The following is a 17210-nucleotide window of genomic DNA, read 5'->3' as shown; positions in this document are numbered from 1 at the left end:
TGGTCTGCCATGAACAGAAAGGGAACATATCATTTGCAACAAAACAACAAGGAGAAGTTTGGTAACATACTAATGCTATGTCCCACTAGTTAGTGTAAAATACCACTAGAAGATCAGAAGATAATAATATGATGTCTCTCACATTATTCCTAGTCACAAACAGTAGTAAGATATGACAGATTGTTTGCGTTGTTCGTGGAATTAGACACCAATATTCTCCCCCCTCTCTAATATTATTGCAATATCTGTGTTTGGCGTCAGTTGGGTTGGCCGAGTTCAGCCCTGCTCGTGGCCTTGTGGCTTACAAAGTTACAATGGAGAATGGAGGGATGTGGTTAAATGATTAATGTTTACTTACTTATCACTAAGTTTTAAGTAGGATATGATAAACAGATAGTCAAAAAAACTCTGTGATTAAGCGTTTCCATTCAAATTGTAAGTAGTGTTGTTGTACTCCATTAATAAAAGAATCGCTTAGCTTCTATAAACATAAGCACAATGTATCATTGTATCGAACTAGGCAAATCTTGTATATATATGTATTCTTCATATTTTTTCTTTTGTCATTGATCTTTAATTAATTTATGAGAAATTTCAATTTTGGTCCACTGACTATTGGAGTTGCAACACTTGACTTTCAAAAATGTTAATTTAGTACCTTGACTATGTAATTTCTATCAATTTTGGTCACACTGACCAAATTGCCGGCCAAATCTCACCAGAAAAATTTAATAGGTCAAATAATGAGGGTATTTTAGTCATTTTACTCATCTTTTCTTTCTTCTCCGATGAGCTTCTCCCCATTTCCGGCGACGAACAACCTTCGTTCTCCTATTGCGTTAAATCGACATAAAGATTCTTTTTAAAACAGTAACTATTGCTTTGGCAGTTGTCATTTTTTTGGTTTTGGGGTTCAGACTTCGATGAACACACGCTCGAGCAGTAGAATTATCTTCTCAGATTTCTGCAAGAAAACGCCAGACGGTTAACTGGATTCTCGGTTATTTATGCTGTCAGAAATCTGCGATTTTTGTTTGTAATTGTAATAATAAACAAGAAGAAAACGGAGGGGATGACTTCTCTCGTCCCATTTCAAGACCTCGATCCCCAGCTTGGCCCGTCGACGTTCACCGGCGGTAACTGTTTCAGCAGCTCCGGTGCCGACTCATCTGGTATAATAGTTCCAAAGATCGAACCGAAGCTTGAGGACCCGGATTCGAGAGCTATTGTGCCTGTGAACAACGACGGGCATCTTTCGACTGTGGTAATTGCGAGGAGGAAGTATCAGCAGCGTTCGTCGGAGCTGGTGAGGGTCACCGATTTTAGCCCCGAGGATCAGAGGTATGCCGTATATTGCGAGGTGAACAACCTTCGTAGCCGAAAATAGAGAGAAACTCATTGGAGAAAGAAAAGAGGGGTAAAAGGACTAAAATACCCCCATTATTTGACCTATTAAATTTTTCCGACGAGATTTGGTCGGCGTGACCAAAATTGATAGAAATTGTATAGTCAAGGTACTAAATAACATTTTTGAAAGTCAAAATGTTGCAATTAACACAACCCCAATAGTCAGTAGACCATAATTGAAATTTTCTCTTAATTTATTCTTTAACTTGAACAAAGATGAATGAGCATCTGCAGAGAAAGTACATTGGGCTAGCTAGCTAGGATTTATCTCCACCCATAGTGAAAGAATGTCAGAGGTAGCTGCCATTGTTGCATATATGTTTCAATTCCGATCCCTTTAATTTGCCAGTTTCCTTTTTGATACAGACCACCAATTATCAACTTTTCCAGTTTGGATGATTGGCCACACCGCAGGCTTTTTCTCTGCACGCTGGCTAGCTAGCTGTATTATATATGCAAAATCTAGCCTGGATCTGATCTGAGGGCCTCAATCATGCATGCATATGTAAAAGCTAAAAGCTAGATAGTTTGGGAAATGAACTAACTAGTTGGTTGTGGATTGACACTTGATAACCCGCGAACTCCGGTGGTGGAATATTGACAATGTTCACTAGCTAGGGCTCACTCAATTAAGTTAGTCGGATAGTCTCTATGTGAGAGCTATCTATTAGTCTTCTTGATTTGAGTCAGTCAGTTATGGACCACTTAGACTGATTTACCTCATTATGACCTTTGATGGCATCACAAGACAGGTTTCACTTACAACACATTTTCATTTAGTTGATGCGGGCGCAAAACTAATCATGTTTGTCCCAGTAAAACCTTAAAAAGTGACAAAATACTTCCTCGTGAATTTTAAGGTAATTGCATTACAATGGCTCAAGAATCTTAAAATTAAAAGTGACAAAATACTTCCTCATAAATTTTAAGGTAGATGTATTACAATAACTTCATTCTAGTTATCCTAAAAAAGATACATCAATACCTCATAGAGTTTAAATTCAATTTAAATGCCTCTAAAATGGAATACCATTGGGCTATGGGAAAAGGAATAGTTTAATTTGAACACTTAAATTAAAAAGTGATATGATGATAGACAGACAACTTACAAGAATATTTTTGGATATATCCCCTTTTGAATGTGGGATGCAACACTAGCTAGAACAAGGTTACTTAATTAGATAGGGTCTATATATGTTGCTCAACTATGAGCAGCACCTAAATGTTTCCTAATTCCTATTTCCTAGTATTCTGCAACCACTAATTAAAAGCATCATCTCTTTGCTTCAATTCTTTTTTTTTTTTATTTTTTAATCTTAAGCAAAATAAATGTTTTGTTGCCCAAAACCGTAACTGAGTGGGTGAAATATGATTCTTGTACTAGAAAATCATAAATTTGATTATTGTCAGTGTCTCTCGATCGAGCCCGTCACAGGATTTTCCTTGTACGACTTACCTTATTTCTCATGTGTTGATTGCATGTGTTGGACGGAGACTTGAAGGGTCATCAAGTTTAGCATCATGCCTCTCGAAAATGTGACAGTATATCAGAAAATAAAGTTGTGCCTTTGCTACTAGCTATACATTTTGACGTAATGGTAAGTGTTTGATCCTAACAAGGGCAGGCGCTAAGGGTATGATAATTACTACTTGCTATTCTCTAGTACGTATTCAAAACCCAACCCGAGCCAAACCGAACCGAACTTAATTTTGTTTGTTTATTTTCAAATCTTTTGCCCAACAATTATATATACTCCTAATGCAAATGCCATCCATTTACTGTCAAAGATTCAGGGGATACAAGCTAGATACTTGGATTGAAATTTTTTGAATTTAATAAGGATGGCATATAATTTTCCTTTGGAAAGGAACTTCTTCTTCTTCTTCTTCTTTTTTTTTTTTTTAAATAAAGTAATAAATAAATAAAATTCTGGGAATACCATGAAATTTACTGGGGAATTTTGTACGAGGCATCTGCACTGCAACCACAAATCATAACTTTGAAGAAAGCTGTAACCCTTTTCTTTTTCAATTCTTTGCTGCACAGAAGTGGATAATCTTTATTATGTAGAAATATTCCCATTTTGGAAAGGCTGACATGGAAGCATCCTCTGGTAAAAAAAAAAATGTTGGGTGGTGAAAAATATGTCAAGAAATTTTTTTTTTAATATTATTTAAATCTTGAGGCTATAGTCCCTCATACACATGTTTATAGTGGGAACTTACATCATTATATTCATCATGTGTGAGCCATAATCTAAATTTATATTGTATATATCATTATTAAGCATGTTACATCTAATATATAGACTAGTTTTTTTTATGTATGTAGTGACCACAGAAGTGTGTACTAGGTAAATCTCGCTCTTGTGTAATAACTGAATTGCAGATCACACGAGAAAGGTTTTTATCGATTGATGAGGGAAATGTGCATTTCTCAATAAGGTTACCCAACATCATCCTAGTAGAAATCAAACGAGAAACAAATGAAGAACATGAAATACTAAGAACATAAACACCATTCCTCCAGAGCTCACCCAAGAAACCCGAAGAAAAAAACCGAACTATACAACAGATGTTCTTTCAAGGATCCTCGGAGGTCTCTTCTTCCCAACTCGCTTTCCATTGTTTGTCATACAATGTTGTCTCCTCCACCAACTTTTTCAACGCTTCTATATCCTCGTTCTTTCTGATCACAAGAACGCTAACTACAGACACGAACAACAGTGTCTTGCAGAAGAAATTGCCCGTTTGATCAACTAGGCCTACGCCACTCAAGCTATCCACCAGGTAAGCCATAAAGAAACCAACCATTGCAGCTCGGCCTGCAACGAGTTTTTGTTACATATTTGGTTGGTTGTATACTTGTAACGCTAAATTATCAGGCATTTTTGTATCTTTGAAAGGAAGAAACGAAGAGAAAAAAGTCGATCTTTGAGCAAACCGTTAAGGAGTTCAGCTTCGGGAAGGTGGAACCTCTTCATCCACACCCACCAAGGAATAACTGAAGTGTCGAAAACCACAGGGTTTTCATTGCTTGAAGACTCCGGGTTATCTTCGAGCCATTTTCTCCTCCTAACCTCTGCAATACGATTAACCACACAGGAGTTAAGTACGTTTTTTTCTTGTAGGTAAGGCAATTTCATATCAAATGTTTGTGCATATACTTAATGGCTCTGCAGCAGAAATCACTAATATGACTAATGAGCCTTCTTTTACAAACTCCATTTATGGAAACTAAAATCTTTGGAGAATTGGAGAATGGAGATATGTAAACTCATGATTGAAGGAAATAAACGTGTAATGCTACTTGCTTGTATAAAATCTTATGCCATCTAACATGTCTTCATCTAATTAATAACTTGTTATATCATTTGCATTTTCCGGAATAACCTTGTTATGTAATGTATGTCTCATGTGTTACTCGAAGATGACAGCGCAACCGTTAAGGTAGATATATATATGATTCTTGTAACACTGAATGTTTGATCATCACAATTAATAAAACATCCTTCGCAATTGTGGTTGTGGGCATGTAAACTCTTGTTTCCTTAGTGTTTGTTTTCTGTTCTTGTTCTCTTGATCCCGTTTTTCTCAACAAAACCCAATGCCATCAAACATGAATGAACTATTATATATTTTTGGTTTGAGGTGTCCCGATCAAGCCCTAACTGTGTAGGAGGCACTTTTAAACCCGTACCAACTAATCTCAATCCCAGTTCGCATCGAGCCAGCCCAATTAAGAGGCAAAGTGCTGATCATATTAGTTTTTTCATACGAGGAGGGTTCAAACTCCTAACCTCTCTTGAGAATGAGGGCCACACACGTCAACCAAGCTAGTTACATATGAATGAACTATTATGGAGTATATAGATATAGATATTGAAGAACCAATTTTTGGAAATTATCATCAATTAAATTGGAGTATAAACTATAAAGCTAGTATAACCATAAACCTAAAGCATTATCAATCATATATGAAATTAAAGTATGCAGATATGGTTAAAGAGTGGAGAGATTGGTCACCAGCATCAATGACTTCCCATCAATCTGAAACTGCTTCAAGTCCCATGTCCCTCCAACCCACCTGGGATCTTGAAACACTCCCGGCGGCGCCGCCACTGACATTGCCGGCGGCGACCCATTGGAGTTCGAATCCGTGGCATTAGATTCCCCACCGGCCACGGGAGCTTCAATCGCCTTTTCTTGAGGTTTTTCCAGCTCAACAGCGACGGCTGCGGAAGCTAGGGCAGACCCATCGTCGACAGCCCTCGCGGGAACAAAGACTGAGAGATTGTGAGGGTTCTTGGGAAGGAAAGATAGATAGAGATTGTGGGAGAGGTGGGGCTTGGAGGAAGAAGAAGAGAGAGGTGGAGGAGCTGATGAGGAAAGGGCCATGGTTAGTGGTTACTATGATCAATGATGAATCTTTGGGGCAATCTTTGTGAAGACTCATAAATTTTCACTATTTTGAATTACTAGTAATTCAAACTATAAGTTCCCTTTGATTTTTTATTTAATAATCTCGTCAAGAGTGGTATAGAGATAAATCAAGTTTAGAAGTTAGACCATTTTGAGAGGTAGCTCTCACACTGTGAGTTCTGTGACTAGTGAGACTCGATCTTTGGTCATTCTTCCAATTTTTCACTTCTATAATCAGTTGAACTGTTCATACGGATACATTCTTTCTTATTCATGATCATATGTATGATTGTATCGACTGTATTATATTCTAATTGTTTGAGTTGTCCATAGTTGACATAGTTGTATTAACGTATACTCTAACTAAGAGTGACACTATGTAAACTCACCTAAACTGTTTTTTATTGACCGGTCAAATTAAAAAATTCAATATATCATTCTCATTAAAAGTCAAATTTAAAACTCTGTAATCACCAAATTAATTTGATTGGAATTAGCCTTCTCATTGGGTTTCTCTGATCGCCTTCTCAGTGCGAAGGCAACCCACCGGACCACGGGTTGCCTTCTCCTCTGTTCATTAATCGGCAACCGTATGTCATTTTTTTATTGTCAGAAATATCATCGAAATTGTCCAGAATCTTAGTGACCAGTAATAGCAAGTCACTAACTGATTCTTGAAATTCATTACACAAATATACAATATTAATAAGTTTAATTGCTATTTTAAAAAATTTAGAGGTCTAATTGACTTATTAGGTAAAATTTGATAGCTTATTTGACCATTTTTCCTTTAAAAATTTGTTAATTTATATTGGGCCGGTTCGGTAGCTAATCGGGTCACCCGTATCCTACTCCATTTTTCTCCTCTAGCCTAATACGAATCCATTACGCTACTCTCAATCTCTCTCATCCATGGAAGCAGCAACCATGGCTTCACACATCTTTCCGACGACCCGAGCCATGCTTCCGTCACGTGCGAGCTCCCGTGCGTCACTTTCCGGCGCAGCATTGACGTCATCTCCTTCTCCCAGGCTCTCTCTCTCCACCAGCTTCCTCTCTCCCTCCGCCGCCGGCAGTGCACTCTCCGAATTTTCGGGCTATAAAATTCGACCTAATTCCCTCAACCCTTCTTCTCCCAGCTCCCGCCCTAAACGCGGCGTTTTCACTATGGTATCTTCTCGTCTTTAGTGTTAATTGAGCAATTACTGCGAAATAGTTTTTCTGTTTCCAAATCTTATTTGTTTAGTCGTGGTAGATAGGTACAATTGTAAGAACAAACGAGGAAAGGTGTAAACTTTGCAGTAAAAGGTAGAAACTTTCTTGTGAAAAGATTAGTAGCAGTAAGCACACAATTGATTGCAGCACATTTGTCAAGAAAAATAGTAATTTTAGCTTCAATTGCTGCTCTTATAGCTGAGTAGTGCAGTTGACTTGGATTAGGTTTGAATTTTTTAGCAAACTTACATTGGTTGGTTAGCACAATGTATCATATTTGTTTATAAGCTCATTTAGAATGCCTAGTTGCTTTGGTATATATATATATTGGTCATAGAAAAAGAAAAAAAAAAAATGGAGCTAGGATCTTGCTTATGAAAGTTGTGGTTAATTCGCAAGTAGAATTTGACATGATTGTTTCTAATGGGGAAGAAGAAAGGAAGCTATATTTTGGGTGACGAGGGAAACCCGCAGCCACTACCCGAAGGTGTGCACTGGGTAAACCCCTCATTGTGACCCTAGCTGGCAAAGGAAAGGAAGTTATATTTAGTTAATTAGTGCAGTGCATGATGTGAAATGGTATAATATATTTAGAATGAGGAAGTGGTGAAGTTAAGGACTTACTTGGTGTTTCATAAGTGAGGGCTCAAGTGCAACTAGCGGACTTATTGCATTTAGACCCTTTTGATTGTTGGGTAAAAAGTTTCCAAAAGAAGCTAATGAGTGTGATCGCAAAATGTTCTTGTACTGTGATTTTCTTACATGGTAGTTTTGTTATGAGGACTGGTTGTCTTATTTGAGATGCCAACTTGATTCATTTTTGCTTTTTATTGTTGCTCGTTATTTTGTTGGCTTATTCTCATTGATCATTGTATGTGCCAAAGGCCCAAATGTTGGAAGTATGAAGAGTTCCTATGATAAACTCTCATTTGTTGTTTGCCACATTTTTTAAACAGGTCATTCCTTTCTCGAAGGGAAGTGCTTGGGAGCAACCTCCTCCGGATTTAGCATCTTACTTGTATAAGAATCGGATAGTTTATTTGGGCATGCCTCTGGTTCCTTCCGTGACTGAACTGATACTAGCAGAGTTTATATACCTTCAGTATGAAGATGCGAGTAAACCAATTTACTTTTACATTAATTCCACTGGTACAACTAAGGTATGGCATCGTGACTTTGCTCACATTTCTTTACAAGTCACTCCATGTTTGAACATGTTTAACTATTGCACTCATCATTTTGGTGCACTCCAAGTAGAATTTTAGAGATGTCTAAACACAGATTTTTTGCAGGGTGGTGAAAAGTTGGGATATGAAACAGAGGCTTTTGCTGTTTATGATGCCATGAGGTTATGAATCTTTGCTCTATCCATTATTCTCTTTCGATCTGCCTACAAATTAATGACACAAAGTCTCCATTTCTTCATTTAATCTAACATTTTCTGAAAAGCGGAGACTCTATTTTCTATCGCAGGCATGTCCAGCCACCTATTTTCACACTTTGTGTAGGCAACGCTTGGGGGGAAGCTGCATTGCTTCTGGCAGCTGGTGCAACAGGAAATCGTGCTGCCTTGGCTTCATCGACAATCATGATCAAACAGGTATTTCAAGTTTTTTGTTATTGTTCCTTTCTCATTTTCTTGATTGCCTCTTCTTCTTTTTTTTGTTATTTTAAATGGATATGCTCTCTCTCTCTCTCTCTCTCTCTCTCTCTCTCTCTCACTCTACCTATCTTCTTCTGTTTGCAGCCTATCGGTCGGTTTCAGGGCCAAGCAACAGATGTCAATATAATGAGGCAAGAAATGAAGCACGTGAAAGATGAGTTGGTAAAATTTTATCTTATTCGAAACCATTGTTCGCCTTTCTTATTCCATGTATCAGTTGAGAAATAGAACCTGGAAATCTGTTCCTTTATGAATATTTATTTGTTCTTAAAATGATAGCTGCCTATGCTTAAATGGCACTTTTTTCACACTATATTTGTGTTTTGAAGGTGAAACTCTACGCAAAACATATGGGAAAAACACAAGAACAGATTGAAGAGGACATAAGACGCCCAAAATATTTCAGCCCAAGTGAAGCAGTCGAATATGGAATCATTGATAAGGTGCCTCCAATGAATATAATTTCTTTTTAATTCCATAACACCATATATGTAGCTTGCATTTTGACTCCATATTCTGAAGGTTCTTTACAACGAGAGGGGCAACGAAGATAAAAGCATTATGTCTGACGTGAAGAAGGCCCGGTTTGTCTAAATTAAAACATCCCACAAGGTATTTGATGGGCAATCAAGGTATATGCATAGCTTCCAATAGTTCATCGTTATCATCCCCGTTTCTTTGACATAGAACTCTGATTTAAAGTGATACTGCAAGTTTTTTCCAGGCAGAATTCGACGTTTGGCAATCCACCATCTACCGGCAATTCATCGAAGAAAGGCTATTCAATAGAACTTGTATTGTTCTGTAGTATTGTCATTACAAGTTTCATTACATGTTCTTAGAGTTTAATATTACTGATGAGAGTACATGATGATGCTGTAAAAATGCTTTTTTTTTTTTTAGTGAAATGTAGAACAAAATGTGTTCCCTTTTTTCTATGATCAATGGTTTCATTTCATGAAAGTTGTGGTAATTTGAGCACCGGTTTAGGATGATAAGAGTAACCTGTTGTCACTAACTTGGAGTGTGCATTGGATAAACTTTATTTTTATGTAATAGTTTGCTACTAAAACATTTTAAGTAAATTGAAAATTCTATTTCGGTATAATAGTTTGTAAATCACCTGAGAGTATGCATTAGATAAATTCAGAAAGCTCCTTAGTCTTCTCAATTTAAGTCCTTACAGCAACCCCATTAGAGGTTTTTGCTCAATTTTTTAGAAAGAAAAACTACAACATGAATTTTAGACTAATTTAGAGAATGGATTTTAGTTGATTTTTATCCCTGCAAATACAAGTTTTTTTGTTGGGCCAGAGAAAACAAATTTTACGCGAATCCTGTGCACTAATGTGCCCATCCGAGGGCGTGAATCTATTTTTTTTTTCCTTCTTCTCTCCTCTTTCTCTTTCCTATTATGATTCACAAACACTAAGCAAAAATCACAACCATCGAGCTTGCTCTTAATTATACTTCAATCCTCATTTGAACATCAACGAGCATCAACATTAGTTGGAATTTTTAAGAATGTTGTGTAGGAGAAAGACAAAAATGAGAGAGAAAAAAAAAAAGATCAAGACATGTTGGCCGATGATGCAAAAAAATTGGCTGGAATCCAAAGGCCAAGAGTTATTTAAAAAAAATAATATAATAATAATAGTAATAATAAATGAATCCCCCAAAAGGCAAAAAGGTTTGCTGACTGCTTTTCTCTATTCAAAGACTGCAACTTTCAAACAGTTAAAATAAATTACATTTTTACGTTTTAGTGGTGGTTTAATACAAAATTACAAATAGTGTACACTGCATACCACTGAAAATATGGATGCAATAGAGCAAAGTTTTATACCATGATAATAACAACAATTATATTTGTAATATGGACCGCAGAGAATTTGCTTCCCAATGAAAATTGGGAGTTACACTTACCAATATATTTACTTTTACAAGTTACAATAAAAACAATTCAACAAGCATGTTAGAAAAATAATGATTACAATTTTTTAATCTAAATTTTGGTGAGAAATATCTTATAAATATCACATGCCGTGCAGTGAAATTCCACATTTACATTGAAGCCAAGGAAGTCAAGGAGAGGAAAAATCCCTTTAATTGGTGAGGATGTATGAAGTGCCTGAAATTAATAAAAGGAAAGAAATCAGGAGTATAGAGTGCCTATTCCATGAGGTTAGTTGAAAGTTAAATAACAATTGGTGCTGTTTTTTTCCAGTACCATCAATTGCTTTATTGTTTAGTTAGTTTCATATCTTAAGCAGTATACATATAAATATATAAGATTGCATTTACATGCATGAACCACAAAAGGTTTTCAGTTGCAAGCAAGCAAGTCAAAAAGTGATAATTAAGTACAGAGGTACATACATGATTTTTTACACCTTTAAATCTACTACTAATTTGGGCTTACTTCAAAAATGTTGGCTACCACTTATTTAATCCTTCTATACCAATTGATGAAATTTTTTATTTTCAGACAGATGAAAGTATTTGGGAAATATAAAGTCAAAATAAAATGCTATAGAATTAATTTACCTTAAATAGGGAGGTGTAAAGGGCAAACAAGACGTGCATCAATGCCTAAGAGTGATCCTTGATCTATCCATAGGTTAAGGCATGTTATGTCCAAAGACCACATAATGTAGAAAACAAACTACTTTTTGTAGGTACTATTTTCAACGACACAGACTTGAAAGAACAAATATATCATGAGCAGTCAGTAGAAACATGAATCAGAAATTGGAGATGCAACAAGATATTTCGAGCTTGAAAACAATAAGAGGTTTACTCTATTATATTGACATGTATTATGTTGAAACACAAATTATTAGTTTAGGACAAACTCCTTTTATTAATTTAGATGGTTAGTATTTGTGTTTTAAAATTGAATCAGAACAAAAAGCATTTTTTGGAACAAGGAACAAATTAATTATCTATTGCATAGTTGAGTAGAGTAGACTACAAATTACAGAGTACCCAAAACACACAACATTTTTGCTTTCCGATCCCCATTCAGCTAACCCTACTACAATGTTGTAATCATTGATAGTAAACATTGAGTATGTTAAGAATATGTGGTTGATGTTTTCTGTTTATACTTATTCAAATTATATTCCTTTAGAATAGGTATATTAGAGTAGTGGTTACAACTTCTTAGCTACTTGTTCTCCTGTATATACTATTTATACATGTTAGCTTCTTCATCAATATACAACAGTTCATTTCCTTATATGGTATCAGAGCCAGAACCTCCTACGAAATTTTTTTTTTTCCTCTTTCTTTCACTCTTTATCAAATGGCTGCCACTACCGATATCATTTACCTTTCTGCCACATCTAATTTTGCCATTACACTTACCTCCACAAATTTCCCAGCCTGGAGGCGCCAGGTTCACTCTACACTCGTTGACTTCAACCTCCACGGCTATGTTGATGGTTCTGTCCAAGATATATACATACTAGAACACTATTATTTCACTTTGGTTTTGTCAAGCATTTTAAAACACTAATTAACAACTATATATATAATAAAAAATAAGAACAGAATGGGGCATTGTATTGTAAAATACCTAAGAATCTAAATGGAGTCACGTGCCACAATCACAATCACAAACGATTTGATTTTAGAGAATTTTGGAGTCACGTGCCACAATCACATTCAGTTAAGCACGCATACACACAAAAAAACAGACACGATTTTATTTTGGAGAGATTTTCTTAAAATAGAAATCATTGAAACTGAAAGTGACACTTACTTAACTTGAGGAACATTTCTTACTCTCTCACTCTCTCTCTCTCTCACTCTCAAAGCATTTACTTCGGTGTGTGAAGGTTTGTCTTCATTATATTTGAAGTAGCACAGCAATGTTAACCTTCGGAGTGTCATATTCTGCAGATGCTGTTGGGGATACACCTGTTTCTAGACAAAAAGGGTGTGAATGTCTATCTCAAATCCTGGTGAGGTAATTGTTCAATGTTGTAATTGTGCTAAGTGCATTTAGCACTTTGTTGTTTAATAGAAGTTTTCACTTAGCTATATATTCAATGTTGTAATATAATTGTTGTAAGTTCACTTGATATATGATATGAGCTTGTGAATTGAATTTTTATTTCATTTAGGTATTCAATGGTGTCATTGTGAATCATCTTGTATTATTCACTTTTTGGAAATGTGTGATATGTGATATGAGCTGATCATTTTTGGAAAATTGTAATATATAATATGAGATTTGTGAATTGAATTGTTACTTCAATTCAGGGCATGTAGAAGTTCGAAACATACGATTGAATGTAGAGGCATTCAAGCTTCCTATCGGAGTTAAGGCTGGATACATTCAATCAGCAAACTTGAGTGTTCGTAAACTAACATAATGTCTTTGTAATGTCTAATGTTTAACATTTTGTTTCTAACATTTTTATATTTCTTAATCATAGGTTCCATTGTTCAAGCTTGACAGATATACTGTTGAGGCTGCTGTTGATAATGTTTTATATTACTTGAGCCGCCTGCAACCCAGGTTGGCAGTGAGCTTGCAGTCAAAGATATCAATCAAAACTTTATACGAGTGAGACTTCTTCTTTTTTTTTTTTTTTCTTTTTTTTTTCTTTTTTTTGAATTTTAAATTTTGACTGTTTTGGTTAAATGAAATTGCATTGTTTATGCACTAGGAATTGGAAAACATGTTGGTTTCAAGTACCAAAATGGTGGAGACTTCTGTAATGGTACACATTTTGATCCTTAATTATTGTTTTTACTAAATAATGACTCTGAGTATGTTTAAATATGTGCATTGATTTCAATATTTGAGTTATGAGCAGGAGTTATTTATTTGTGCCTAAAAAAAGTGTCCATTTCATTGTTTAAACTTAATGATCAGTCGTAAAATATCTTGTAGCAATCCATTTCATTAACACGCTTATATTGGTAGTGATGTTGTTTGTAGTGTATTTGTTCTGTTATCAGAGCCACCATCTGTTATCAGAGCTCATCTGTTATGGTATCAGAGCCACCATCTGTGCTCAATTGGACTCTTTCCTGAAAATAAAAATATATTATTGGACATACACGAACCTGGTATTATTGGACATACACGAACCTGGGGTGAGTTTTGATTTGTAATACAATTTTCAATTGAGATACATAGTATTCTGCAGATGCTGTTGGGGATACACCTGTTTCTAGACAGAAAGGGTATGGGAGAGTTTCAGTCCAAGGCCCCACACCACTTGGGCAAAAGTAAATTTAGCATGACTGATGTGACCGGCACATCAAAAATGGTAAATTGAATAACAATTTTTCTATCATATACTAGAGTCAATTATATACCAAATAAAAGGGCAGCAAACATCTATCATATACTAGAGTCAAAATACCCAAAAAAAGCCAGTCCAGTCTTTAACAGAACTTCGCACTCCCAATCACTTTCTCCAATTCAACAACTGGTAGCAGCTCACCATCCAAGCAGATTTTAACATTTTCAAACTGCACAGGCTATTACATGCCCAATATAAAGAAAAAATAAATAAATAAATAAAAAAGTGAGCAAATTATATATTTATTGTATAATACAATGGATAAATTATACCTTCTGGATCTTGTTCTCATAGTCACCAACAGTGAGATTATCAACAGTTAGAACCGCAACCAGTGGATGTTCTGGAAAGCTGCACAGTGTAAGAGTAAGAGTCAGTAGTGCAGTGACTGAAATTATGAACCAATGGATGACACTTACTGCTCAGCATCGTCATAGCTAATGCGTATGTTGTTTATGGAAACCATCCAATTTCCATTCATTTGTCGTACAAAAGATCGTATTACAGAGTGTTCCTAAAAACATAATCAAAAAACCATCAATAGCACATATTCAAACATACTAACAGCCATTATTATTTAGTTAAAACAATAGTTAAGGATAAGGTGTGTACCATTATAGAAGTCTCCACAACTTTGGAACTTGAAACCAACATGTTTTTCAATTCCTAATCATGAACAATGTAATTTAATCTAACCAAAACAGTCAAAATTTAAAATTCAAAAAAAAAAAAAAAAAAAAAGAAATCTCACTCGTATCATGTTTTGATTCATATTGTTGACAGCAAGCTCACTGCCAACCAACCTGGGTTGCAGGCGGCTCAAGTAATATATAAACATTTTCAAAAGCAGCCTTAACAATTTCACTGCCAAGCTTGAACAATGGAACCTATAATTAAGAAATATAAAAACGTTAGAAACAAAATATTAAACATTAGACATTACAAAGAAATTAAGTTAGTTTACGAACACTGAAGTTAGCTAATTCAATGTATGCAGCTTTAACTCCAATGGGAAGCTTGAATGCCTCTACATTCAATAGTATGTTTTGAACTTCTAGTTCTACATGTCCTGAATTCAATTCACAAATCATTACAGTTTTTCAATTCACAAATCATTACAATTTTCCAAAAATATCAGCTCAGCTCATATCACATATAAAATTCAATTCACAATGAATAATCATTACAGTTTTCTAAAAATATCAGCTCAAGCTCATATCACATATAAAATTCAATTCACAATGAATAATCATTACAGTTTTCCAAAAATATCTGCTCAGCTCATATCACATATAAAATTCAATTCACAATGAATAATCATTACAGTTTTCCAAAAATATCTGCTCCAGACCAAAGTTATGTCTATCTCGAATCTGATGTTGAATTTCGTTTCTTGGTTTAAAAAAAAATGATGTTGGGTCCAGTGATCATCTAATTTTTTTTTAAGTGTTTACATGAATCGAACTTGTAACTTTCGAATACAATAATTATGCACAATCACAAGTTGGCCATTAATTTTTTAAATTTTTAATTTAATTACATTGTATGTAATTTTTATTATGAAAAAACACACATTTTTTATTTATATTTAGGTGATCTCAATTTTGTTACGCTAATTCTAAGTCCACTAGATCTCATCTTTAAATCTACTATATAAATCAATCTCAAGTGATGCAATCAATCCATTGAACAAATCCTAATATATATTCATAATAGAAACACTTCTTCCTTTTTTTTTTTCTTTTTTTTTTTAATCACAACTGTTTGTACGTATGTGGAGGGATTGAAAAATCCAAGTGCCAACTGCCCAAGTGATGGCGTCTCCAAATCAGTAGGCAGGTAGGTGGATACAGCCCGTAGTTTGTAGAGTAATACTACGGAGAATTAGCTTGCGGGTTTTACACGCAAATTATGTTGTGGATCCGTGTCCACAATGCATCGTGGATACGAGTCCAAAACGAGAAGAAGAAATAGTAAAATTAGAGGTGGAACAGGTAAAGGCCATGTTGGATTGTTGGCATGTGTTTGTGTCAAAGGATTGAAGAAATATATTTTTGGAAAGAACGGATGGCAATGGACGAGGAGCTGCTTGAGTTTATCGTGGCGGATTGTGTGCGTATATTTGTGTCCGGGATTCTTGAAATATTGTCTGGCAAAAAAACATATTTAGAGGTGAGACTGGTAAAGGCCGTGTGATATTTTCGGAATGGAAGAATCTCACACCACACTCTTAGAATGATGAATAAATCTATTTTATTCATCCCAGATTTTGTCGAGCCGTTGTGTGAGTGTTGATTTTTCAATTTTGTATTGTGTTAGTTGTTCACATAATTAATTTTGAGACATTATTAATTAGTTACTTGCGCCCATTGCATAATCTATTATATTGGTTTTTATTGTTAATTTTATGTGTTTTATTTATTTTATATTTCATACTGTTTTTTTTTTTTTTTTAAATTCATTATATTTTATTAGGGTTTTACAAGTTTTCATAGTTGAATGATTATTCTTATATATAGTTTAAAGACTAATTTTAGAAATAACTACTTTGAAAGTTTTGTTATATACAACCTCAATACTCATACTTCTCCCCGGCCTTCTCTATATTGAAATACAGGCTTATTGACCACACCACAAACATTAGAAATAATGTTCATCTATGGTTCCCATTATTTGAGAGTGATTGTTACCTCCTTGACCACATGCTTCAGCGTCATTAATTAATTCTTTTATTTTTTCTTTAGTCTATTATTGATGTGAATAGACATGACTCTGTGTAGAGTGTAGACCCCGACTTGATCTTACCCCAACAAAGCCAAAGTCAACCCACTAGTAACCTCAGAAGAGATAATACCTATGTTTACTTACCGACCTTGGTCGGGCTTATTGAACCCCTCCCGGTTAGCAGCGCATAAGCACACTCCTTGACCTAGATTGAGCGTAACATTACCATACTAATCAAACCTTGCATGTGTAAGCACACTCCTTGGCCTAAATTGAGCGTAACAACCAATTTAGCCACCCATTGTATCAGAGCATGTGTAAGCACACTCCTGGTCTAGATTGAGCGTAACATTACCTTAATCAAATCTTTAGTGACACTTAGCAGACCCAATCTAGCTGCTCATTGTACCAGAAGCACGTGTAAGCTATGCCGGAGCACCAACATATATCCTAAT

The 17210-nt window shown here is 35.3% G+C and overlaps 1 protein-coding gene and 1 pseudogene across 3 annotated transcripts; one reads left to right on the top strand and one right to left on the bottom strand.

The window, feature by feature from the left end:
• Nucleotides 1-3799: 3799 nt before the first annotated feature.
• Nucleotides 3800-5842, bottom strand: LOC109152948 (annotated as a pseudogene).
• Nucleotides 5843-6668: 826 nt separating this feature from the next.
• LOC109152947 (ATP-dependent Clp protease proteolytic subunit-related protein 4, chloroplastic) lies at nt 6669-9648 on the top strand. 3 transcript variants are annotated; one of them, XM_019300650.1, is made up of 8 exons: nt 6669-6999; nt 8001-8204; nt 8337-8392; nt 8518-8644; nt 8792-8869; nt 9037-9150; nt 9230-9339; nt 9436-9648. In XM_019300650.1, exons 1-7 carry the CDS (start codon nt 6742-6744, stop codon nt 9299-9301), a joined length of 909 nt encoding a protein of 302 aa, XP_019156195.1. In that variant the 5' UTR covers nt 6669-6741; the 3' UTR covers nt 9302-9339; nt 9436-9648. The 3 variants fall into 3 exon arrangements, with proteins under 3 accessions (XP_019156195.1, XP_019156193.1, XP_019156194.1); XM_019300648.1 differs by having other exon boundaries at nt 9432-9648; XM_019300649.1 differs by having other exon boundaries at nt 9422-9648.
• The last annotated feature ends 7562 nt before the right edge of the window (nt 9649-17210 follow it).

Source organism: Ipomoea nil, unplaced genomic scaffold (assembly GCF_001879475.1).
Source record: "Ipomoea nil cultivar Tokyo-kokei standard unplaced genomic scaffold, Asagao_1.1 scaffold2480, whole genome shotgun sequence".
Lineage (NCBI taxonomy): Eukaryota > Viridiplantae > Streptophyta > Magnoliopsida > Solanales > Convolvulaceae > Ipomoea > Ipomoea nil.
This window is presented reverse-complemented; position numbering and strand designations above follow the sequence as displayed.